The 26,291-nt window shown below is 53.0% G+C and overlaps 1 protein-coding gene across 1 annotated transcript; it reads right to left on the bottom strand.

Annotated features, from left to right (window-relative positions):
* Positions 1-3,428: 3,428 nt before the first annotated feature.
* Positions 3,429-22,559, bottom strand: LOC133270894 (uncharacterized). The gene is made up of 6 exons (XM_061456482.1): positions 22,238-22,559; positions 19,869-19,960; positions 19,667-19,743; positions 11,772-11,819; positions 10,943-11,108; positions 3,429-4,179 (listed from the first exon to the last, which is right to left on the bottom strand). The coding sequence occupies exons 1-6, from the start codon at positions 22,533-22,535 to the stop codon at positions 4,171-4,173; spliced, it is 690 nt and encodes a 229-aa protein (XP_061312466.1). The 5' UTR covers positions 22,536-22,559; the 3' UTR covers positions 3,429-4,170.
* Between the last annotated feature and the right edge of the window lie 3,732 nt (positions 22,560-26,291).

Raw genomic sequence — 26,291 nt, 5'->3', positions numbered from 1 at the left:
AACTGCATGAGACACAGCCCTGCTGGCATGGGGAAAGAAAAGCAGCTGGTGAAGCTGTGCCGTGATTGGCAACAGGACAACGGATCCCCAGGATATGGATGAATGCCAGGACAAGAGGTGGGGACCCTGCCCATCACCTCTGGACCAAGGGAGTCCCCAGGAGCCTCAATGGGGCAACGAGGGGCTTGAACGCCCTGCCCTGAGATAGAGGAAGAAAGTCCTTGTGCTGCACAGGGAGACAGGACAGGCGCCAGGGAGGGAGAGCAGCCAGACAAGAGGAGACGAAGAGGAAGAGGCAGACAAAGCTGCTTTGTGTGGGGCAGCATCCGGAGGGGAGGGGAGGGGGGACATGGGGAAGGGGCCCGTGGGTGCCAGAGGGCGTGGGGACGGTCTGGCTCCCTTCTCCTCAGTGGTCCCCAAAGTGGGGTGCAGGAGATAGTCCATTGAGGTGCGGGAAGAAAATACTTTTTAGTATCAATAAACATAAAAGCCCCATTTTAAACTGGCGCTTTTTTCCTCTTTACCCCATCCTGTTTTAATTTCTGGTTTAGCTTGTACTTTACAATATACCCATTAGTACGTGCAGGTTATTTATACATCCAGAAATACATTGGGGGAATGTAATAAAACCAATTTGGAGCTCGCTGCTCTACAGGATGCTGGTGAATGCCTCATGCTATTAGGAACCAGAAATCCTCCTCCACTGCTGCAGCACCCAAGGGCAATGCAGCACTTCTCCCTGCTGAAGCTCACGAGGTCTCTGCTGGCTCTTGCAGAGCTTTGGGGTGTCCTCACCCCATAACCCAGCATCAGCCCATCCCGGCATCTCCGAGGCCGTCACAATTAGCAACTTGTCATTGAGGAGGTCATCAAAAGGCTGCTGTAAAAACCCGGGGAGGTTCGACACAAAGTAGGACAATAATCAGGTCCCTGCCCTCGTTTTGAAACCATCCCTGCAGTCCCCTGTGTGTCTATGCCTGTCCTGAAAGCCCTGTGGCGCCATCCCACACCCGTGGCAGCAATAGCAACACAGAGAGGAAACGGGGCTGGAGAAGAGGCAGAGACTTTAAAAGACAGCCCTGGCTGATGGCCATGTCCCCCCAAGACTGCTTGTGGGGTGATGCAGGACAGAGGATGAGGAGGAGATGCTGGTGGCAGCTCGCTGCAGCAGGAGGGCTAAAGCAGCCCCAGTGGGATACTGATGAACCCCTTGGTTATGTCCCACCACCACCTTCCCAAACTCATAGTGGCAGGGGCTGCTCCCCGATGCAGGCATGGGGGTAAAGGCAGTGCTGCCCAGGACAGGAGAGGATGGGGCTGGCTGCACAGGGGATTCAGGTACCCCTTGGGGTACCTACCATGAGGTACCAGCAGGACTTAGCAGCAAAACAGCTCCTGCAATGTGGTCTTAGCCCCAGGATGAGGAATGCAGCCCAGGCTGGGTTGTCAGACACAGCCTTTAGCCCTTGGCTCCAGCCCCAAGCACAGAACCAGTCACAAGGACAAACTCCTCCTGTGCCACCAAGCCAGGGCCACCAGCACATGGAAAAGCATTTGTGCCTCCGAAGGGGCATCTGGCCTTCCTCCCAGCAGAGCAGCAGGAGCTGCAGCCTGGCCCATTGCCGGCAGGGTTGACCTCAAAACAGTCGGTGGCAGGGCTGGTGCTGCTGACAGGAGAGCCAGGGAAGGAGGACCCCTCTGAGGGGTTCACCAGGAGGGACACTGCTGTCACACGGCTGCCACACAGGGACATGCACCTCGGGGGGACAAGAAGGGCTCAAGCACTGTGACCAGGGCTCTGCTCTCTCCTTTATCCCTGGGGAATAGCCATCATGGCAAGGATTTGGACAGTGAGGGTGGCTCCTGCCCTCACCAGCTTCCCACCCACGTGGCTTTCAGCCCAGGTGACATTTGGGCAGGGGGGACACATCCATTCCCCAGAGCCCACTCCATGTGTGGGCTCTCAGGAACCAGCTTTGCCCAGGTGGAATTCTGTGTAGGGAGCAGGACCTCCAGCCTAGCCTGGATAAGGCCCCTGGATGAGCGCCCCAAAGCTCCCGGTTCATCTCTGCACCAGCAAAGGTATGAGAGAGGCAAGATCACATTTTTTTGTACCAAAAACGTTTTTCTCCTTTTTCTTTTGTCCACATAGTCACGATAGCGCAGACCATCACAGCTGCAAAGCCGTAAGAAAAGGCTTTATATGAAGGAAACTGCTACAAGAGAATAAAAGCTCTCAGGCAGGGCTCCAGGCTGGCCCAGGTGCAGCTCATCTCCCAATTTCTCTTTCATTTTGCAGTTCTGGGACTGCTAAATGCAGCCACAGGCATTTGGTTGCATGAAGGCAGCTCCTGCCTGGAGTCACCAGCCTGGCAGAGCCCAGCACCTCCCTGACACAAGGGTGGCAGAGCTCTTGCCCCTGCAAGGAGCCCTCATGTCCCAGGCACCAAGGGGGCAGAGGGACTGATGGAGAACGTGGAGAGGGGCTTTGGACAAGGGCCTGTAGAGACAGGCCAAGGGGAATGGCTTTAACCTGCCAGAGGGGAGACTGAGATGAGCTCTTAGGCAGAAGTTCTTCCCTGTGAGGGTGCTGAGGCGCTGGCACAGGGTGCCCAGAGAAGCTGTGGCTGCCCCATCCCTGGCAGTGTTCAAGGCCAGGTTGGACACAGGGGCTTGGAGCAAGCTGCTCTAGTGGAAGGTGTCCCTGCCTGTGGCAGGGGTTGGAACTGGATGAGCTTTAAGGTCCTTTCCAACCCAGTCTCTATGGTTTAATTTTCTCACCTGTCCTTTTTGACTCTCTCATCCCTTCCCAGGCAGGAAAAGGGAACAAACTGCTTCTAGTGGGCTTCTGGTTCTCCCTGGCTTGAGTGTGGGGAATCCCTGAGCCTCATCCAGCACCATCCTGCCCAACCAGCTGCTCGAGACTGAACCCAAGCAACTCTTCTCCCCTCTACAATCAGCATTTTTCTCTTTCAAGCACAAACCTCTTGCACAAAAGGCACACTCCTACCTCTTCCCAAGGGCCTCTGCATCCACACTCATCCACAGAGAACTGTTATTCTCTCTGGTTCATGCACCACTGGCTTTGCATGAGCCGAGCACCTGGGACTGGAGTGAGATAATAGACATGAAGTGCATTGGAAGCACAAAGCTCCGCTGAATGCAGCCACCACCGCGAGGGGACCAGAGGCTGTGCCACGTGCCGCATGGGGCTGCTGAGCTTCCAGCCCATGATGTGATGGACGAGCCCCAGGAACACCCAAATACCAAAGAATGGAATTGTATTACGTGAACACAAAAGAGCATTAAAACTAACAAAGGCTCAGGGTGACCCCAGGAGGGATCAGTGCTCCCAGCAGTGCTTGGCCAGGCACAGGCTCCAGCAGCAAAGAGCCTGACTGTGGTCACAGCCATGGTAAAGGCCCCAGATCCGGCTGCACTGCTTGTGCTGGCTCACCCCTCCATATGTGACCATTCTCCCTTCTCCCTGAGAGCATTCCCAGCCACCCTATTTCCTTCTCCACCCTCCTGGTACCCCAGCTCCCTGGGCTGGGATCAGCCTGCCTCCTCCCACAGGGATGTGACAGCAGCCAAGCTGTGTACTGGTTCCAGGTGATGCTGGGCTGTTATGGATCTTTCCATTACTTCAGTGTTACAAATACGTTAGGACAGAAAAAAATGCCTGGAAGCTGCAAGCTGGAGCAGAGCTGTTCCCACTGTAAACTACTGCACCAACAGCCACCACCCTGCAAGACAAGAACTGGGGTCCCTGCTCTGGCACCCCAGCACCAAGCTGTGTGTACGGAGGGCTGTGGCTTGCCCCTCTGTCTCTGCCTTTCTGCTCAGTCTGCTCCAGCATGGGAACTACAGGTGAGGCTCCTCCCCTTGGCTTGAAGCCTTCGACCCTTCACTTGTCTATAGGGGCAGACCAAAGATTGGACAGGAGAGCTACAATGACACAAAAACTGCGTCAGGCAGCTCCAAAAGCAAGAAAGAAAATGCATCACCCTTCACAGCCATGCACTGTGAAAGTGAATTTTACTTACTGAAAGCTTTTGATGGTCCAGTTTTCTGCCTTTGCCCAGTGCCGTGTAGCACAAGCAGCTGATGGTCTCCACTGTGTCCTCCAGGATGCCACTATCTCCTGTCACCTCAATGGCTTTGCTGGTCTCAGTTGTTCTGAAAAGGTGTTAAAAACAGGGGGGAGAAGCTCTGGTAGAACCTCCAGGCCAGCTCTGGTTCATCTTCCTCAGGCTGGGCTGGGGGACCTCAAAACTAATGGGGAATCAAGAGGGAACATGGTCCAGCTGTGCCCAATGCACCATGTTAAAGGTTTCAGACCCCTTCACCCCAACCCCAGAGAGCAGCCATGGCTCCCTGATGGGCAACACCATGACCCTAAGGGGACTCCACACCTCAGACACCACCTCCTTAGGAGGTTTCTGTGCAGCCCATGAGAGGGAATAGTGATGGTGTAACAGAGGATGCTGCCTGCCAAGATTACAGCCCCCTGAATCCTTCCATCCCCCACACTTTGGCCTTATCCATTTAAGCCTGGCATTGCCTTCCAAACACAGCCAAGTGCTGGTGTCCCAGTAAACAGGCCCAGACAGCACCTACCCTTAAGAAGCCTTTACAGCTTAAAGCTGAGCGCACCCAGCTCATGACGCTATGCTCAAGCCAACAGCCCCAAATGAGATCAGCCACCAAGCACTGACTGGCACGAGGCACCCAGTGATAGGGGACACAGCATCCTGCCTTCAGTGCATGGGAAGATGGGATGGCAGAAAGAAGGAGACCTGCTCAGGAATATAAAGCAGCAGCTGAATTAGTGCCCAGATGCTGCAGGCATGAGAAAACTTTCAGGACTGAAAGCCTTTCTTGCTGTAACCATAGCTCCTGAAATACCGAAGGCAGGCACATTAAAATGTGCAGAGGAGACAAGCTATAAGGCTTCTATACAGGATTTAAAAGCCTTTTGGAGGGTCAGCTAGATACCCATCACAAACCCAGCACCCATCTCTGGAGCACAGCTGAAACTGCTCCTCACCTCTCCCTGCCGTGCTCCTGCTCCCACCCCCAGCCCCACATGGGGCAGGAGACATCATCACCTATGGGTCTGCCCCCATCCCCAGACTAGGAAAGCAAGAGGAACGTGGAGGGAGCAGGGGGGGGTAGGTGGAGAGCTCTGTGCACAGCAGGGCTGACGCACACAGATCAGGCGCAGAGCCTGGCTGGGGAGGGACTGACCGCCTCCAAACACAGCCATCAACCATCTCCCTTCCAGGTCTGCTGCCAGGGAGTCCCCTGTGGAGGGTGGGTGTTTTTAGGCGCTGGACCCTGCTGTGTGGACCCTGTGTGGGTGCTGCTGCTGGGTCAGCCCCTCGGGGATGAGGCATTTGGTCTGGGCAGACAACACAGGGAGCATTCAGAGCTGCCAGGCTTTGTGCACTGATTCCCTCAGGGCTACAGCAGAAAGGAGGAGGGTGAGATGTCCCCCCATCTGCCAGCTGGACTGCAGCACAGCTAAAGAGAGCTGAAAGCAAGCAGGAGCCTCTACTCAATGCACTGCTTGTCCTTCTCCCTCTGCACACTCTCCTCTGATCCAGCAGCCCCTTCTCACAGGCTCCCCCCATGGCTCCCAAACCCCAGCCTGCAGCAGCAGCTCCTTGCTCCTCATCCTTCCTCAGTCCCCAGGATAACCCCTTTCCCAAGACCTGGCAGGAACCCAGCAGACGGCTCCCTCCCTCCACCTCCGCTCCTCACAGGTCCCAATTCTCCCTCCCGCCCGCACTGACACTCTCTCATCTTTCCCAACCGGTGAATTTTCTCACATCCTCCCACCGTTTTCTTCCATAAATGCTTTACTCGGTTGCTTTATTTAACCGGGCAGGCTGAAAGCATCTGCAACATCCTGTGAAGAGGAGGGCTGTGAAACTGCAGCTTGGCATTTAAACCTACCCCTGCCAGCTTCACTCCCGTGGGAGAGACCCCGACATCTCCAGGTTATGATTTCATATGCCTCCTTCGTGTTTTGCCTGAATTAAGCAGCCCCAGTTACCCTCGCTGCCTCGCTCAGCTCCTGATCTAGCTTATGGTGTCCCCCTTCAGGCAGGGGAGCCAGAACTGCAGGCAACACAGCGCATATAAAACAAAAGGCTGCTGCTGCTGCGGTTGCTTTTCCTTCCTCTTTCCCAGAGATTTCGAGGTCTCAGAGGGGGCTTTTGGGGTTTAACTACCTCAAAACACTTGGCTGACATTGCCATAGACACCCCACAGCCCCCACGTTTCGCTCCCACTGGCAACAGATGCTCAGAGCATCTCCGTAGAGTTACAAAGGAAAGGCACACAGGGCAAGACAACCCCTTTGAGATGCTCCAAGCCTCCAACCATCCAGGTGAGGCCCCTTTGCAGCCCTTCACAGCCAGGCTTTTGTTTCTTTCCTACTGAGTGCCAGAAATATTCCTACTATTCACAGTCTTCCTGATGAGTTGTTTCCTGCCTTTACCCGGTTAAATAACAGGTTAGCAGTCAGATAGGAACCGCCCCTCTCATCCTGTGAGAGCTTAGCTGTTTTAGGAGACTGCAAGAGACCCCTTTGGAAATCCAGGTGGGCTTTATCAAGTGGCTTCTCATGCTGGCAGCAGCAGGACAACAGGAAAACACTGGAGCTACTGAACATAGTGCTTTGGGCAAAGTATTTATGGCTTGGCCAAGGGATCGCTGGGCTGGAAACCCATGCCCAAAGATGCTATTTTCGGTCATCCCCAGCAGATCTGGTTTGAGATTGCAGTGGCTTTACAGAGGACAAGCAAAACATTTCAGGAATACTTGGAAATTGCTGCCTCCTACACTCAAAGCACAGATTTTTGCCCTGGTATGATCACATCCACCAGCAAAGGCTGCAACCTGCCGTTCCCCAGGCTTGGATTGGGATGACCACCATCTCTCCCACAGACCAGGCAACCACCTGGTACTGTGTCTGCTCTGTGCACCACAGCAGCATCCTCTGAGGAGGAAGAGTCCCCTTGAATCCAGCCAGCCAAACCCTCCCTCTCTTCCCTCTGTGTGCTCGGGCCAGCAGCGATGGATTTGTGATTGATTTTCTGCCTTCACTTTGCTGCATGGTGGGAAGCAGATGGCACACGCATGACGTTGGGGCAGCAGAAAAGGACACGGCTTGAATCACTTCAACCACAAACCAATTCTGAATCATCTGGCTGAAGCTCAAGGGGAGGACAAGTGCTGAGCCAGACCAGAGGAGGACACGGAGCTATTGTGCCCGTGCCCTGCACGCCTTCCTTGATGAGCTGGCTGCGGCATCCCCTTTCCCTGACCTTGCTCCCCTACAATGGGTCCTTTAAGCTACTAAGCAGAAGCCCGGTGGCTTTCCAGTCTAGGGATGGAGCTGCTCAAGGCAGAATAGAGCCTGCTGTGGGCAGGATGGGATTCAGATCAGAGCTGACAAGGCTCACACGCTGAGCTCCTGTTTTCCTTGGCAGCCGTGACGGGGCATGGAGAAATGTCCTGACAACTGGTGATGGAGAACAATACATCCCACTGGGAGAGCTCCTGGGGACTGCAAAGCACCAGACAGGAGAGTCATGGGGAGGAGGACCCCAAGGAGCACCAGCTCCAGCAGCATCCTCTGCAAACACATGCTTTCAGACCTGGTGTGGGTTAACCCTGAGCTGCTGTGGGCAGCTCAGCACCACACAGCTACTCGCTCCGTACCCTGCATCAGGATAGGGTCAGAATGAGAAGGGTAGGGGTTGAGATAAAGGGGGTTTAATAGGTAAAGCAACAGCAAAGCAATGAATTCATTCACTAATGAGCAGGAAGACGTTCAGCTGTTCAGTGGCTTTTAGCTACCCATGGGGTTAAACCACGAAACAAACACATAGGTACTGCACTGAACTGAAATCACATCCTGAGAAGAGAAAAAAAGGGGAAGATTCAGGGCATGGGAAGGGAATCCCATGGTGCCAGGCAGAGTTCAGGTTCAAGTATCTGGTACCTCCCTCCCAGCTCCTACCTCCGGAACCCTCTTGGCCATTTCCTCCTGTAAGCAGTGAGTCCGGGCCCCCTGTTTTTGCAGGTGTGGAAAGGGAAATCCTCCCCCTCCAAAGGAAGCTGGGTCTGAAGCAGCTGCAAAGGGAGCGAGGGCTCCCTCCCACCAGGGTTTTGATTGCAGCAAGAGCTTCCTGCCCTCAGAGCACACAGTGCTCCTCTGGGAAAGGGCCAGAGGGGCAAAACCAAGTCAGGTGTCAATGGGACACAGGGCACGCTGTTACTGACAGCCGAGGCCGTGTATGGGAGTATACATGGTGCTGTGTCACGTGTACCTACAGGTTTTGTGCTGCTGCCACTCACATCACTGGTGGAGGACCACAGCTACCGTGCATAGCACCAAGGCAAGTCTGCCATACAGACACCAAGGTGGTCGGGGTCTGAGGGGGCAGCAAGGCTACACTAACCACCCGTTAGACTTGGACCCTGCTGAGGCCAAGAGGCAGATCAGCCCTGTTGCTTTAAATCCCTGACCTTTACTGCACGTAAAAGATGAGCAAGCATCCCACTGCTGCTGTAGGCTGCTGAAGCTGAGTTGGAGATTTCTCCCTCCTCCTGACCCTCATCCTCCTGTATTTGTGACAGAAAAGTTATGGCTTTATATTTTCTACATCTCTACCCTGGTTTTGTTTTTCCAAGTGCTTAGCTGAGAGATCTTCCTACCCCACTCTTCTGGTCTGGTCACCAGCTTGTGGCCACTTCTGTGTCCACTCCCACTTTGGGTCCTGTTTTTCCCTGCTTTCTTTTCCACTCTGAGCACATCACATCCCCTCTACCCAGAACATCCTGTAAAGCAGCCACTTTCAGCAGCACAGCTGCCTTAACATCTCTTCACTGTGTCATCTGTGAACCTGCTTCCTTGGAAAAGCTGCCTCCTTTTCCAAACCCTCTTGATCTCTCTTTTCTGCCTCTAATACAGAACAAGGCTTTGTCTTTTGCTGTAGCTGCTGGCAATGGGTGGGTTATTTCCATATATCTCACTACCACCTCGACTCTTGCCATGTCTCTCTGGTCCTGTCTTTACCACGCTCATGCAACTAAAAGGTACAATTCTGCTCCCTAGCAGAAACATAAAACTTAGTTGCAATAGGACAAGGAGTCATGGTTTTAAATGGAAAGGGTAAGTTCAGACTAGATATAGGGAAGAGATCTTTTACATGGGATGGTGAGACACTGGCACAGGTTGCCCAGAGAGGTGACAGATGCCCCACCCTGGAAATATTCAAGGTCAGGTTGGACAGAGCTCTGAGCACCCTGAGCTAGATGTCCCTGCTCATTGCAGGGAGGTTGAACCACATGACCTCTAAAGGTCCCTTCTAACCCAGTGTATGATTTTAAGACTGGTGTCCTGGTCCGCATCACTGGGCAGGAGAACAGACGGCAGGCGGGAGTGCGCAGTGAAAGATGCTGTGTAAGCCACCAGGAATGGAGGGGTGAAGCTATTTTGGATGTAGATTAAAAGGATGTAACGTCAGCGACTACAGCAATACCAGCTGGGTATGTGAACCATGCCATGGTTTCCTTGACAGCTGCAAGGAAGGAACAAACAGCAAGTAGTAAAAGTAGGCACCATGTTTTTTCCTTCCCTCAGCAGCCCTGGAACTCCTTGTGGGAAGCAGCACAGAGGTGGCACAGCCAGGGAGCAGCACCTAGCCTGCCACGCTGCCTTGCTCTGCTGAGACAGGCTGCTGGACCACAAAGCTGCCTGTAAAGCATCCATCACTCCAGCCCTCTTAGCCGCTGGCAAAGGAAACACAGAACCCGGTGACACTGATGTGGCAGGAAGAGGGAACAGAGCCCTGCATCTGCGCTCCTTCACAGTGGAGTCTACTGTGCAGTTCACTCACCCCCTTCTCTGCCATGGAAAATAGCATCTTTCGTCTCTTTTGTCAGGGAAAGGGACAGTATATGTTCAATATCCTGTCTTCCATGTCTCTGATACAGGGTAAACTCCAGTGGCTCTTCACTCTCTATACAGAACCATAGGATCCCAGACTGGTTTGTGTTGGAAGGGACCTTAAATATCATTCAGCTCCAACCCCCTGCCATGGGCAGGGACACCTTCCACTAGAACAGCTGTCTCCAAGCCCCTGTGTCCAGCCTGGCCTTGGACACTGCCAGGGATGGGGCATATGCCCCATGGCCGTGTAGGGGCCTGGGAAAGCATCCACACACGTTTGCCCCCCCCGGATGGGTGGGAATGGATTAGGACCCAGACTGCCTGGCAACACCTTCCTGTTGGGGAGGACGGACCAGGGATGGCTCCGCTGGGATTCTTGGGTATGGTGTCTAAAGCCTTTCACTTCCTCAGAGATCCCAGCTGTTGGGTTATTTGCTGCCTATGGAGGAGGCCCCTCCAGCTGCTCCGCTGATGTCTCCCTGGGGTCTTCTCCCTCTCTGCTTGCCTCAGTTGTCTCGTACCTCTCCAATGAGGGTTGCTAATGCCGCCGTGCCCTCATCTCCTTTCACTCTCGTGATGGTGCTCAGGCCGCTAAGGCGATTAGCCTGGGCTCAGCTGCCAGCCTGCCCTAGCAACAGGGATGTCACCTCTCGGGGAGCCATGTGCAGGGGTGGCCCGTGCTCTGCCACCTCCCCTGTGGCAGCGCATCTCTGGTGCCCTCTCCTGTCCGGCCACACGCCCAGAGGAGGTCCCCACACTGCAGCCCGTGAGATGTGCTGGGAGCCGGCACTGGTAGGGCATTTCCCTGCACCCACCCTTGCCTGTTGTCTCTTGTTAGTGTGGGAGTCTCCCAAGCTTGGGAACAAGAGGGCCAGAACCCAGGGCCAGAACATGCTCCCAGCCTTGTGCTCCAGCATCCCAGGAGCAGGTTTAAGAAGCCATTAAACCACCAGACCGAAATGAACCAGCTACCTCTGCAAAGCCAGGAAGAGGCTGCGAGCTCCAGATCCAAATCACCACCAGCCCTGAAGCACATCCTGCCCTGGCCATCAGCACGGCACCGAGGCGGTTAACGCCGAGCGCACGGGGCTCTGCAGATCTCTGTTTCCGTGACAACAGCTCCCGATGAGACCCAGAGCTGTAAAATCCCATTAAACATCTGTGAGAGGCTGCCTGTGCTGCCTGCCACCCCCCCATTGCCCACACCAGCAGCATCCTGCACCCCAGAAACACGGCAGAGGGGAGCAGGGGCAGCACCAGCACGCTGTGGGGAGGGCTGGGGCATGAAACGTGCTATCAGACCTGGCTTTTGTGCTAGTGAAGGGAGGCTGTAAAGATCGAGGGGGAATACACCCCACAAGTCATTGGAAACTTGGGGGGACCCAGGAGTGACACATGAGCCCTCACTGTGACTTTGGCTGGCAGAGATGCTCCTCTCACAGCAAACCAGTCCAAATTCACCTGTGGGGTTCTCAATGTCTTTAGGGCAGCTGCCTGAGTGGCAGCTGTAACCACTGGCATCTAGTAGGGCTTTCTAGTTTCTTACACTTACCTACCCACTTGTGCCAAAGCCAAGTAGAGGGTCTGGGGGGCTGCAAAGGTTCCCCGAGGTTGAGACAGGGCAGTGACCCAATGGGGCCTTCAGACTGAGCTCAGCCCAAGCCCAACAATGGGACTGGAAGGCTGAGGAAGGATGCAGTGACAGTGACAGAGCCTGACCTCTGGGCTTCATTTACCACCCCTCCCACCTCCCCCCATCTTCAGTGTACTCAAGGACTTTTAAACACCCTTTTCACTTTACCCGATTGGAGAAGTTTGGGTTTCTCCTTCTCCATGCTTCCACCACTGCCTGCAATAGGAAAATGCATCAGGAGAAGGTGAGTAGGAAGTTAGGGAGGTGATTTAAGGTGGTGGTGCCGATGGCAGAGCTCAGCTGACGCATTCCTGCTGTGGGTAAGAAAAGCAGTGATAAGTTTGGTATCACACAGACGGGTCCCTGGGTAATGGGCAAGCAAGGCTCTGGCACTCGGGAGATCCTGGGTTACTACTGTTTGTAGGGGGAGTTTGGGGGGCGACAGGCACCATCCCTCGAGGGGAAGCTCAAATAACACAGACACAACCCATTCCCTGTGCCTGCTGTTGGGGCTCAGTGACCTTAGGAGAGAGAACATGGACAGTGTCCAGGCTTACTGTAGTACAGTTTATTATACAATATCTCATAATATATAAGCCATATATAGATATATACACGTAGCAGTAAATAAGCCTTCTTATACAAGAAGGCTCCTGCATCTGAAGCTGGCTGCAGGACTGCTCAGCCACAAATATTTGTCTGTTGCTTTCCCCTGAGCTGTACCCCAAGTTGCTCCCCTGTGCTCCTGGGTTCAGAGATGCAGCTTTTCATTCTGTTTGCAAGTGCTGCCAAGTCACTTGTATCCTGGGAAAAGTACCTTTCCTCTGCTTGGGTAAGGATGGGGCAGGAAGCAATCAGTTTTCATCGCCCCCCCCCCCCCCCCATCTAACTCCATTGCCGGGTATGAGAGAGAAAACAGTCACAGGGACTCGCAGCAGCAGCCCTGGAAACTCTGGCATCTGCAAGAGCCAGGGGAATCCAAAGGGGCCATGGATGAAAGCTGACACAAAGAAAATAGTCTTTTAGAGCTACAATTGCTGGCACAGCTGCTAGCCAGACCCCCTTCCACAAACCGAAACATGCCAGCAAGGGGATGGAAAGCATTAACTTGTTCGTTTGTGTGATTTAACCATTTCCACCCTCCTGTCCCTTGAATCTCAGATTTCTTTAGATCTCCAGCACCACAACACAGCAGCGCCTGGGGCTCTCCCAGAGAAGCAGGAAAGGGTTGAGAGAACCAGTAACGGAGAAGATGGAGCTCCCTCTTCCTTCCTCCTCAAACGCTTTTAAAGGCAGCAGGCATGGGCTTTTCTGCCGGAGTAGGTGAACAGGAAAGAAGCCGAACAGCACCCAGGAGGAGCCCAGAGCAGTTTGGTGCTCCTTTCAAAGCACAGAGGCTCAGAAAGCCCACGGGCTGAGGAGGGAATGAATAAACCCAAGTACTGCAAAGAGAGGTTGGCTGAAAACACCAGGGTGATCTAGGAACAACGCTGAGGCAGGGTGGGGACCTCTCTAGAGGAGCAGGGGCACAGACGCTAGACACGGAACATGCATTTAGTGGGCTGGCTAGTTCTGCCGTGGCAAGCCAAGCCCTCGGGCTTCCCGGGCTGAGCTCTAGGGACAGTGAGGGTCTGCAGCCTTATCTGTGCGTGCTCGGGATCAGGACCACCTTGTCAGAGGCAGCAAAGCGGCAGGAGGGAGAGAAGGAGGAATGCGAGAGCTTGCAAAGCATCTCACTGCGGGAGTTCAAGCTGCCAGGAGGAGGGGATGCGTTTCAGGAAACACAAAGAGGCAGGAAATCAAGAGAGAGGGACAGTAATTGAGTCCATATGTTGGAAGCAAAGAATGCATCTGGTAGCACGGAGCAGACTAAGGGAGAAAGCCCACGCTGTGGGGACAGTCACAGAGTCGCATTAACCTCCTGAGCCAAGCAGAGGGTTGAATTCAGAATAGCCAACTGAGACGGGTCACTTGTCACTTATGTGGCCTCTCAGGTCTGTGCCTGTAGTAGGCACACGTTGTCCTGATGTAACATGATAATGCTGCAAAAAAGGGAAGGAAATGGCTGTTATTACAAAGTGATATGGTTAGATCTACATCCCTGAGCACATACGGAGCTAGGAAGTAAAGTAGAACATAGTAACATCAGAACATGGTTTTGCTGTTCATCGGGCAGTGCCAGGAGGGACGAGGTCCACCCTGCTCCCAGGAAGCAGTACAGAACCTGCTGTAGGAGGAGGGCACAGGCAAGGTGAGGAATGAGGAGCCTGAGGCTGCACAATCACTGCAGGACTCTCCCACAGGGGTTGCCCTTCTGGTTTAGGTACTCCCGGGTTCAGGCTACAGCCCTGGGAAAGCTCCCGAGTTGTTTATGGCCTCCCCATCCCTCCTTTTAAAACACATTTGCAAAGAAATCTGAAACGTTTGTGGTTGAACAGAGGAGCTGATGCCAGACTGCTGCAGAATGGGCTGGGAGCAGGGGGAAGAGCTCTGGTGCTAACACTCACCCTGCTTCCAGAGAAAACAATGGAGGAGACAGGGCACAGGACTAAGTACTGAAAGGCCGCACAGAGTTTTGGTGTGTCATGTAAACTGCATTCTATATAGGCAGAATATGTAGGGCTGGCAAAGAAGGTGGATGGGGGCTTTTGACAAGGGCAGGCAGGGACAGGACACCACCATCACTGGGAAGAAATTCTGCCTAAGAGCTCATCTCAGTCTCCTCTCTGGCAAGTTAGAGCCATTCCCCTTGTCCTGTGCCTACAGGCCCTTGTCCAAAGCCCCTCTCCTGCTTTCCTGTAGCCCCTACAGGTATTAGAAGGCTGCCCAAGGTCTCTCCAGGATGCAGTCAGGTAACTCACTTGCAGACAACTGAACAGAGCAGCAATCTCTTTGTCCAAAGCTCTCAGTGAGGCTCAGAATGACAGAGATCCCTCGCTGACAGCAAACAGCACCCCTGCAGCACTGCAAGATCCCCCGCAGCTGTTGAGGAACCCTTCGTGGTCCACACCACGAAAGAAATGCCTTTTCCCACATGATGAACCCTTCTACTCAGTCTCCAGACTTTGCAGAGGGCCGCGAATCCCTTCTACCACTGCTCATATCCACTTGGAAACGTTTTTGTTTCTAAAACCAAGAGGATGCTGTAAATTTTTCCCCACGGATTCATTGCTCTCATCTGTGTCAGCTGGGCAGTTCAGACCACACCGCACATCCACAATCTGTCCTTTTGGCGTGTAGAAGCTTTTCTACATGTTGCAGCACATAAAAAAGAGGACATTCCTAAAATTCTTGCTTTAAGCAGGAGCAGTTTCTAACCTGCAACTGTCCTCAGGGCTCAAGACGTCCCTCCTGAAAATACCCTTGTCCTCACTGCCAGAAGTGTGGCTCACCCCCCAGTTAGATCCATTAAATCACCCGCACACACTGAAAACTGTTCAGGCAACACCGCAGTGCTCCCCAGCAGCTGATCACCCAGGAAGTACAGACTTTCCTGCTCCTGGGTGGTGTGCGTGTGTTCAGAGCAAGGGCAAAGCTCGCTCACAAATACCCTCATGTGCATTTCACAGGCAGGTGACGGAATCCCAGCCTGGTTTGTGTTGGAGGGACCTTGAAGCTCACCCAGTTCCAACCCCTGCCACGGGCAGGGACACCTTCCACTAGAGCAGCTTGCTCCAAGCCCCTGTGTCCAACCTGGCCTTGAACACTGCCAGGGATGGGGCAGCCACAGCTTCTCTGGGCACCCTGTGCCAGCTCCTCAGCACCCTCACAGGGAAGAGCTTCTGCCTAAGAGCTCATCTCAGTCTCCCCTCTGGCAGGTTAAAGCCATTCCCCTTGGCCTGTCCCTACAGGCCCTTGTCCCAAGCCCCTCTCCAGGTTTCCTGTAGCCCCTTTAGGCACTGGCGCTGCTCTAAGGTCTCACCTTAAGGAGCCTTCTCTTCTCCAGGCTGAGATCAGATGAAAGAACTCTGCAGCAAAAATACAAAGAGCCAGCACCAATGCTCTCCGTCCTTTGTTTTTGCAGTATTTTGGTATAGGACACACACAACAGGAAAGGTCTGCACACTTCAGCCATCGAGATTAAAAGGTGATTTCTTTGGACCTGTTGTTAAAGGCTGCTTAAAGACAGCCCGACTGAGGTGCAGAGACACAGTGAAGCACCCTGCCCAGCTCTAGTGCAGCACAGTGGCATTGGCTCAGCAGCTGGGAGAAGGGATGGGGCAGTTATACAGTGACATATAACTATGTTGAGACTGATTAGCTGGATGTAAATACTAGACCAGGTAAGAGAAGAGCAGAGCACCAGAGAAGCAGCAGGGAGCTGTCATCTGTCCAAGGGAAGGATACATCTGCAGTCCACATCCTGCTCCTGCCTCCTACTTTCCTTCCTCCCTGGACACTGACTCAGCACCACCAGCCTTTTATCACAGGACAAATGAGTATCCTTCCTTCCAGGCATCACATCCGCCTGTCTCATCAATGTTTCTTTCCTTCGGCACCCTGCACAGGACAGCACAGCCACAGCTTGGATAGGAAAAAGGCTTCCCCTGTAACACCACAAATGAGGCATCTTTGGGATGCAGCCTCAGGCTTTGCAGCCACAGATGCAGCAATGAGCCAAAACTGTCCTTGCTCAGAGCAGCCAAGATCCAAATTCCTGTTTCTGAGCCACAGGAAGCATCTCACCTTCACTGGGATCACCTCTGCTCCCAGGTTTTTGTGTGATGGAGCTGGTCATGAGAAGAAATGATCAGGAAGACAGGACCATATGGGAGGCATTGAAAGCCTCACCAACAGGTATTCCCAAATGCTGGAAATCCTCTGGGTGTGCTTTTTAGCCACCCCCATGGAGGTGATTGGGAAATAAACCCAGAGGATCCCAACCAGTTCCTTGAGCTACCCACACTAAAGCAACTCAACTTGCAGGGAGCTGATTGCTCTGTTTCTGCTCTAGAGTCCCCAGGCTGCCCCAGAGCTACCATCCCCCAGAGACCCACACGTTAGGTCAGGCTTTGAGATGCAGAGGTGGAGCCCACACTGTATGATGCTCACTCCATTCTATCAACCAAAACCATGGCAAGTCATTGCTGGAGGCAGCAGGTAGGTGCAGGATGTGTGCAGGCACCAGAGCTGGCAGGCAGCAATAGTTCTTTGCCATTGCCAGCTCCCACTTGTAAGATGAACTGCAGAAAGCACTGAAGTGATGCCTGGAGTCCCGCAGGCTTCAGACCCATCAAGCACTTGTTTCCTGCTGACCTCAGCCAGAGTCCAACACAGCAACAAGCACAGAGATCAGCAGGCAGGCAGAAAGATGAACACAAAAATGCTTAAGATGAGCAGTGACTGAGTCTCAAGGGGCTGTCATTGTGCATGTCCATGCCACAGCATCTGCAGCAGCACATGCACGTCTCTGAAGCAGCTCACTAGGGACCTTCTGCTTTTGGGACATGACTGAATATAGGCAGTTATTGAAAAACTGCTCATTGTGCTTTCCCAACTTGTTATGGCAACCAGAGCTATTTTCTGAACAGGTGGGTTCTGTCACCAGAGCACTTCTGCAGTCAGATCTCATCAGGCAAACTGTTGGGAAGGAGAATCAGATTGGTTTGTGTTGGAAGGGACCTTAAAGCTCATCCAGTTGGCATGGGACCCCCGTCCTGCCTGCACACAACTGTGCAACCCACTCCAGTGCCCCCAGTGTCAAACACACCCTGGCTGGGGGACAATGAGACTGCATCCCCAGGATCATAGAATGGTTTGGGTTGGAAGGGGCCTTAAAGCTCATCCAGCTCCAACCCCTGCCACGGGCAGGGACAACTTCCACTAGAGCAGCTTGCTCCAAGCCCCTGTGTCCAACCTGGCCTTGAACACTGCCAGGGATGGGGCAGCCACAGCTTCTCTGGGCACCCTGTGCCAGCGCCTCAGCACCCTCACAGGGAAGAGCTTCTGCCTAAGAGCTCATTTAAACTGACCTTCTTTAGAAGGCCTCAGACAATGCATGTTGTTATGGCCAGGAATGGGCTTATAGGGTTATCCAGGAGTTGAGAAGGAAGGAGATGGAATTCAGGCTGCAGACTCTAGGCAGGTTACACACAGCTGGGTGCAGGAGGAGATGCTTCCAGAAAGATCATTGGCAAGGGCTAAGTTATGGCAGAATCACCTCCCAGGGAGGCTCCCTCTAAGCCCTGCACACATTTTAATTGTAAAAACAGTACTCATCAATACAAGTGAAAAAATGACAGGAAAAGGCATCTTTGAGGTGTTTTATCCTTCCTGTACATCACAAACATAAAGGCATTAGGAACAAGATCATGTTTATTTTCCACTCCCCTGTTTCTGACAAGTGTCAGTGCTCTCATTTCCGGTCATGGTCTTAACACTGAGAAACCCCATCCTCCTCAGTGCAGGAGCCATCAGACATGGGGTCCTGATCTTCCCATTCCCCACCTCAAGCTCTTCTTGCCCATTATCCCCCAGCAAAGTCAAACGGACAGTGAAAACAACACTGCTGCTAAAGGAGGTTGTATAGCTCCAGCAGTTTGAAGGCTTCTAACACTGAAGGAACAAAATCAGTTTGCAATGGGTGTTTCCTATTGGCATCACAAGGCCAAGTTTGTAGGGGTTGAATTAAACGTGGCAGGAGAAAATGACCTATTCTTTTGGAGTTCTACCAGATGCTTTTGCCTGTCAGACATCAGATTCCTCCTGTGCGCACAACCCAGAGCTCTGTCTTAAAAACAGGACAACCGAGACCATCTCAAGATTCTTTGGGAAGATAAATAGGGAGCTCTTCTCTTCCTTTTTTATTCCTGCCTTTATAAAAAGCAGGGTGGGGGTGTGAAGCACAGCAACCACATGCGTTATGGAAGCTTGTACATAGGGAACAATGACAGGGAGCACACATTTTCTGGAACACATACAAGAACATATAGATCTAGTCCAAAATTTACTTGAGACTCTCCCCACAAAGCGAGTTGATAAAGCTGCCTCCTCTACAGGAAGAGTGAGCCTATTTGGAAACTCGGGTAATAAAGCTGAACTGATCCAGCAGCCCAAGGACAATTACTGCCATCCAAGCAGGTTAAAGACATTGCTAGCCCTTTTTTTGGCCAAACTAAGCACAGAATTTATGCTCATCACTGTGGTTACAAGGATGCTAAGAAACGTTATCAGACAGCAGGATGAAGAAAAGGAGACAAAGTCCCTACCGTAAGCAGGGTGTGTATGCTACAGAGGCGCCTTTCCAGTGTTGTTTTCCTTGAGAGCGGATAAGAGCTTAGACAACCAGACCTAAGTCTAACACTGGACCCACACGGTGCCTTAACCTTATCTCCCCTGAATCAGCCCCATAGCCCTTTGTTGTGCTGTGTGTGGCAGTGGGAAGCAATTAGACGGGAATAGTTAATTACCACTGATGGGAGGGGGGGGAAGAGGATCTGCCTTTTCCAGCCTTTTGTGCTGGGAGCGCTAACCTCGAACCAGGGCCCTCAGCAGGAGACAAGGGGCATTAAAGCACCACTAAACATCACTCAAGGATGGGCAGCGCTAAGCTTAATGGACAATTAGCATTGCAATACCTACACCTAATCAAAGCCGGTTCCAATCAACACTTTCAGCCTAAGGATTCACAACGGGGCACTGAGCAAGGCTTGAAATGTCCAAAGAGCTGCAGTAGGAAAAGTTTTTGGGGGACTCTTTTCTTGCTGCACTGGAGGAAGCGCGTATTCAGGGAGACTCCTGTTGTTTCTCTCCCCATGTGGCCACTGAGAGAGCTTTTCCTTTTCTCTCTTTTCTCCCACTTATTCCTCCTTCCCACCCCCAGAGTTGAACTTCTGCTGCTGTAGCTGATGTTTTACACCAAATTCTGAGGGTACATCTCAGTGTTAAGCCTGATTCATCATCTTTTGTGCAATACTAGACAGGGAAACCCTGCAGGGAACACAAGGCAAGAGGTGGAGTTGGGCAACACACAAGGAACAAAACAGTGAAAAACGCAGTTTTTCTGTCAGGGGAACAAGCTGATGTGATCCCTGTTGGATCACACTGGAGGAAAACTCACTCACCAGAAGGCCAGACTGCTCACACTCGGCCAGAGCTGCACTTTTCCGAGTTTCATCAGCTGTGGAAGCTTGAGCGAGTTCTACAAGAGAACACAGAGCACAGAGCTGCCTGGACCTGCACCAGGGCGAAGTTCAAGAGATGCCGAGTGCAAACAGGTCCCTGACCTCTCCCTTCCTTACACAAAGGGCAGACACAGAAACTCACCTGCACCAGGTTAGTGCTCAGCCCAGCCTCCACCAGCTCCAGGACCAGTCTTGATCTCTTCATAAGGCAAGCAGAGAAGCCCCAGGAAACATCTGCCAGGTCATAGAAAAAGCACGGGTCAAGCTTTAGAACCCCCTAAGCACCAGAGAGAAGTGGTTTCTGACTTGGTCCCACTGGCAGAGGATTGTGCAAACCCAACAAGTGCGGCTCCTTCCCCCTTTTATCTTTGGAGAGTCTTTTCTTGCCTTCCTGGTCTGTCTTTTCTGAGTACAGCAAACCCACGTAATCTGTTGGAGTCATGCTTTGGGGAAGCACCCGGCTTTTCTTCATGCAGAGGCTGACCAGAACTGCCCTCCTAACAAGTACCAAAGCTCTGGCTGCTACATGCAACAAATGCCTTTACAAAGGGGTAGGGAATGATCAGAGCATTGCTTTCCCTGCGTGCACAGATACGGGCACAGGTTACTCTGCCACAAAGAGCAAGATAACCTCACTGAAGACATCTATTGCCTTAAATCAGTGCAGAGACTTCAGGCCTGACAATGTCCACGATATCCACTTGCACATCAAAGCTCAGTGTAAGGCACTGAACACCAAAGGATTTGTGGAGAGGCACGAGGGAAGGGTTTCAGGAGATGTGTTTGCAGGTTTGGTACTAAAAAAGTGACTGAAAGGTGCCCAGCATCAGCACAGCACCAAGGCTTTCCTGCCCTTCTTTAACAGCCATTTCCTCTACACTGCATAGGAGTGAGGCTGTCACAGACACCCCGCTCTCAAGGAGCGTGGACAGTCCCCACTGACACTCCTGGGACTTGCACAGAGGGGTATGAAAAGGGTTTGCACCCTGTCCTGTGACTCTGCCTCTGCCAGCTCCACTCCACTGACCATGACAGGCATTCCAGTGCTCGGATGCCTGAAAACCCATTGCTTCACTATGGGCTGGAACAAGCAGGGGGGTCTTTACCCATCCCAGAGGGGTAGTAAAGCCAAGACACCCTTCCTGCAGTATCCCAACCATAGGCAGGGGGAGAAGCAGCACAGAAACCCAACCCTGAGCAGCTCTGCTTGGTGAGCTCTGCTCCCCCTCCAGTACCGTGGGCATGGGGGCTGCAGGAGCCTGTAGCACCCCCAACATCACCCCCCCTCCGCTCAGCAGTCCCTGAAGCGGAACACTGCCCAGTAACAAGGCAGGAGAGGACGAGCATCCCTCCCTTGAGCTGACCTATGGCTGTGCCGCGGCTCCGTGCCTCCTCCTGCAGCCCCGCCGGCGCCCGGAGCCGCTGCCGGCACAGAATCACTGACCTATTTTTGTATAGGCACAAGATCACAAACAAAGGGAGCTTTAACTCAGGGTATTTAAAGGAAAAGATACTCATTTAAGGCTCCCGAGAAACCGCAGCAGCCTCATGACGTTTGTTACCTCCGAGAAGCATCTTTGAGCATGGTTGTGGGAAGGAGGAAATACCCCAAAGCATGGAACAGTTGGGTGAAAGCAAAGCAAAATGCTGTAAAAAAAAAAATAAAAATCATTTATAGGAGAAACAGAAGGGGGTGTAAGAAATTGAGAATAAACCGAGTCTTGATAAGCACAAGAATGAAAGGAACAGATTTCTCTAACGAGGAGTGACTAAGCAGGGATATCCCCCACCTCCCTTCCCTGTCACTGCTTGTGCAGACTCATCGAAACAAGTCAGCTTTCCCGGGGATTTTGGTCTAAATTTGCTGATGGACTCGGACCAAACTGTGAAGTATTTAATCCGCACCTGAGGCAGGTTTTGGAGCTGGCAGCTCCAGTTGGTTTGAAGTTAGTTGGATGCTTTATGGCACCTACTATGTCTGTGCACATACCTTTGAGGGTGAGGACTTAGCAATTTGGTCCTCAGGTACTGGAAACGATAGATGCCCCAACGAAAACCCTTTAACTGCATTCTTTAGCCTGAATAAAACTGCAAACAAACCCAATACAGAGGCTCACAGAACCGTGTCTCCTGCCAACCACCTCTCATGGAAGGGAGGGATGCGTTGTGCTCAGTGCAGAGCAAGAGCCTGTGAAGAACCGGTGACTGGGAGGGGACCACAGAGCATCTCCGAGCCGGCAGCACCCTTGTTTGGCTTGTTCAGTGAAATTCACTGTTGGAGAAGCCTCCAGTGAGTTGCCATCTTGCTTCATATCCTGAATTGGGAAATGCCTGCTCGCCCCCAAGTGCTCCGCCGTATAACACGAAGGATGCAGTGACAAACAACATAAAACCGGTTACTACAAATAGAGATGCTGACAATAGTTACTCAATATCACATGCTGGCAGCTCTCCTGGGGCTCTCCATACAGCTGGGAAAGGTGCTGCTGCCAAGAGTTGTTGGTCACGAACCTGGGGCAACATCCCACTCCTCCCAGTGTGCACAGGCAGGAAGGAAAAATAGAGCAAGAATAGATCCCAGTGTCCGGAACAATGGAAACAGGAAAGTCCCTCTCATGTGGGGAGCCCGGACAATAGAAGCTCTGCAGTGAAACCGTAGCTCCATCCCGCTTCCAGGCGGTTTGTGGGGTCTGCTCAGCCTCCTATGGAGATGTGAGTTCAAAAACAGGAATATGGAGCATCCTGCGGAGGGATGGATGGAGGGATGGAGGGCACCATCCAGCCCCGGGGACTCCAAGCAGCATTCCATCCCAAACACCAGCTCACTCCGCAGACCCCCAGCCCCAATTCTGGCATCTCCCTCCGAGACCCCCCTCACTCTGCATCCCCCCCGACACAGGTCTCGCCTGCCTCCCCTGCTCCAAGCCCCGCATCCCACCCTGGCGCAGGGAAAGCGCTGCCAAGCTTCCCCTCGGCACATCCCGGTCCCCCCCCCCATCCTCTCCCTTTGCCAACCTTTATATTTTCTGCGTCAGAAACATAAAATGGAGACTGCAGGGAAGGAATCCGCTTTTCCCTAAGATGGCTGAGGGAGAAGCGGGATTTGCACGGCGGAGCATGAGCACCCTCTGCTGCTGGATGAGCCGCTCCTGGGCTTGGGGGGGGGAAAGAACTCCCCAGCCCCACAGGCTCCAAGCAGAAAGAGAGACCCCAACCAGCCCTTACTGAGGCATTTAAATTGCTCTTTATAGCCAAAATATTGCCTTAAAAGCCTTCAGCAGCCTTGTCGCCTCCAGAGCTCTCCTGGTTACCTCTCCCCACCATCCCTTTTTATTCTGCTTTTCCCTGCTGTGTTACATTCACAATCCGTAGGAAAAAGGTAGTATTTTGTATTAAAAGCAGCATGTTTCACACAAAACTCCCCACAATTAATGCCCACAGCTCTGCACAATTACATACTTTTCCAGGGTTGAGAGAAACCACCCAGTTTCATTTGTATTTATACATGAGGCAGAGTGCCCAAAGCCTGGTGTCACCTCTTGTAGGAGCATGTACAGGCCCAGGGATGGGAGAAAGGGCTGAAAACGAACATGAGGGGAGAACCAGCACCGTCCTGAAATGGGGTCACCAGATGCTGTTCCTAGGAAAGGTTTAGGGACAAAAGGGTACATGCAAAATGAGCACACAGGTACCTCGCAAGGCACTCACTGAGCATCCAAACTTTCAAGCCAGGAGCATGTCAGTGTAGGTCAAAATTCCATTTGGATCCGAGGCTTAAAGTCCCAAAGAAATTTTGCAAGAAGTTTTCACAAGATCAGTTCAAAAATGTCCAAAAGACATCACTCAGCTATGAGACACCACCACAAATAGATCCAGGACCCCGAGTCCTTTTTGTAACTTAAACACTGAGGAAAAGGAGGAAGAAAAGAAAGGGTTTTAAATATGGAAAGACAGAGAGAAAGTGCTTATATGGATGACTGCAGTAAAGTCCTAACACCAAAGGACTGAATTCAGCCAGGAGCAAGGTGCCCAGCACACATTTTGGCACCACAGCTGCAAACATTCTGCCTGGCAAGCACTGGTTTGGGGGTACCAGCACTTACACACCACAAAGCTGCACACAGCAACCCCCACCTCGCTACAGCAATACCTTTAAGGGCCTTTCGTGGGGGAGAGCCATCCTTTCAGTGGGATCAGGGTGATGCTCCTGCTTTAGCAGCATGCTGGGGTGCAGGCACAGTTGATAGGACACTTGGGGGGGGGGGGGGGGTGAAAGGGGTGCTAGCTTTATCACTGTCAGTTCTGCAGCTGAAAAACTATGGGCATGTCCCCCTGGATGGCAGGAGCCAAGCAAGGCTGGCACTGGCATGGCAGGGAGCTGGGCAGGTCAGAACTGGCAGCAGGAGTACACCAAGCATCAGGTATTTGTGCAGTGCTGCTGCATAAGAAGAGGCACCAACAGACGAGGTGCCAGAACACCTCATCCCGTGAGCAATGAGGGACTGAAAAGAGTTGCAAAACATAGCTCTGGGGCTGCTAAAGACGGGTGTATGCTCAGCATCCCCGAGGTGACTCAGGCTGTGAGTGCTGGGAAAGCACAGTGAGACATCAGGGTGGGCCCCAGCTTGGTGAGATGGTGCCATGGGGCAGGAGCAATAGACACGGGCTCGGTGGGACAGTGGTCCCCAGCAGGACCAGGGTATGCTGGCATTACTGGGCACCCACCCGAATGTATAGTGCCTGCAGGGAAGGGGTTTTGGGGGGACAGGAATAGAGGAGCACTGCATCAGCACAACAGCAATGGGCTGAGAGCACAGGGCAGGAAGGGGGTGCACTGGAGACAATACACCCTCAGCAGAGGGGTGCAGAAAGGGACTCACACAATGCCGCAGAGATCCCTGTCACTTTTAATGGCGCAAACCACTGCTAATCCCTTCTCCTGCTCTCAAACTGCCTGACAACCAAGCACCCAAAAGGCTGGGGGGCAAGTGCTGCCTTGTGTGCCAGGGCAGGTGACTTCTCCCTGCGGACCCCTGCTCCCCTCAGCAGCAGATGGAGACCCCCGTCCATTATGGCCTTGTCACAGGCATTGAAAGGAAGGACAAATCTCCCAAAGGAAGCTGTGGGACAGGACAAAGGCAATGGGAGCTGAGCTCTTTTTCCCAGGTTCGGGGGGGGGGGGGGGGGAGCAGAACGGGGGCTGGCAGCGCGCAGGATGGGATGATGGGATGCGCAGGATGGGATGATGGGATGCTGGGATGCGCACGCAGCCAGCACTTCCCCTCTTTGTCTGCAAAAGGAGGTCGCGGGGGGAGAGATGGGGGATGCAGGGAAGGATGCAGGGATGCGTCAGCGCCACGTCAGCAAAGCAGCTGATCCCTTGTCCCAATCAGAAGCCTCTGAGCTCATTCCCGGGAAGAGAGCCAAGGCGGCTCAACTGCGCACACCTGGCGGATGAAAACAGCACTGCAAGGGACCTGGGAATGGGAGCACTCAACCGGGGGGGCACGCAGAAAGCCCCCGGTTTTCACAGCCAGAAAACCCCCAAACCCACATAAGGCTAATACATACCCTTGGGCACCGCCGGACCTGACCTGGGGTTCGCGCAGGGGCCTCTTGATGCTCAAATTGCAAATAAAATCACTGCCCGGCACTGATGTCCCAGTGTGAACATGATGGATAAGTATAGGGGCTACCACAGGCAAAGCCCAGCTCCCAGTGTCACCCAGTAAGCACCACACAGTGCGTGCAAGCCCATCAATAATATCCCAAGTGCTTCCTGCGGTGGCAGCAGCCTGGGACAGGCAGGAGCTGCACCCCAAAGCTGGGTGCACCCATCACCTGCAGCACCCCCAGGAACGAGCACCCGCAGTGGGGACAGCAGCAGCTCCTCGCTCCCAAGGAGGCAGCCCTGGGTGGCAGCCTGACCTTGCCCCCACTTACTTTTCTACACATCTTCTGTTAGAAACACCACATCCACCTGGAAAAAATACCTGTACCGGGAAGTCTGCTGCAGCTGGAGCAGGCCGGGTGCCCAAAGGATGGCACTGCAAGGGCAGGAAAAGTGCTGCTTGCCCTGGAGTGTAACTAAAGGTCAGTCCGAGACATACAGGTAACACCATTGCCTGTTGCAAGATGAAAACAGCTGCTAAAATACGCAGCCATGCTACAGGAGGTGTGGGAGCTGTAGTTCTCCTCTCTCGACTCTGATGCATGCAGGTGGGACAGTGGGAATGTACAAACACCCCCCAGACCAGCTAATGCTGTACCTGTACTTATAGAGTGCCTCAGTGTGGTGAGGAGTGACTTGTGTTCAGAAACTCCAGGGAATAGGCTCAAAACCCTCTCCTAGGACATGATACAGAGATGAAATGGGAGATCCAGGGAGAAAGCTCTCCAAGGAGATTCTGCCTCCTTCAAAAAGCAAAGGAGCAATCAGTTTCCCACCAGCACCGTTCCCAGAGCCCTACAAAAGCAGAGATGTCGTCAATGTGTGTTTCCCAGCAGCATCACAGGAAAAACAAGGAAGCAAGAGCAGGGAGAAGGCTAAGGGATAACAGCCACC

This window comes from Pezoporus flaviventris, unplaced genomic scaffold (assembly GCF_033815535.1).
Source record: "Pezoporus flaviventris isolate CSIRO_AGI_PZ_B2104156 unplaced genomic scaffold, CSIRO_AGI_Pfla_v1 ptg000023l, whole genome shotgun sequence".
Taxonomy (NCBI): domain Eukaryota; kingdom Metazoa; phylum Chordata; class Aves; order Psittaciformes; family Psittacidae; genus Pezoporus; species Pezoporus flaviventris.
This window is presented reverse-complemented; position numbering and strand designations above follow the sequence as displayed.

Bases quoted from the DNA above. Each gene is read 5' to 3' on its own strand.
- LOC133270894 (XM_061456482.1), bottom strand. From the start codon at position 22,535: ATGGAATGCTGCTTGGAGTCCCCGGGGCTGGATGGTGCCCTCCATCCC. The intron at 19,961-22,237 runs GTTCGTGACCAA...ATGACCTGGCAG, and splicing joins GGAGTGGGATGTTGCCCCAG to ATGTTTCCTGGGGCTTCTCT. The intron at 11,820-19,666 runs GTGAGTGAGTTT...TTCCTATTGCAG, and splicing joins GTGAGCAGTCTGGCCTTCTG to GCAGTGGTGGAAGCATGGAG.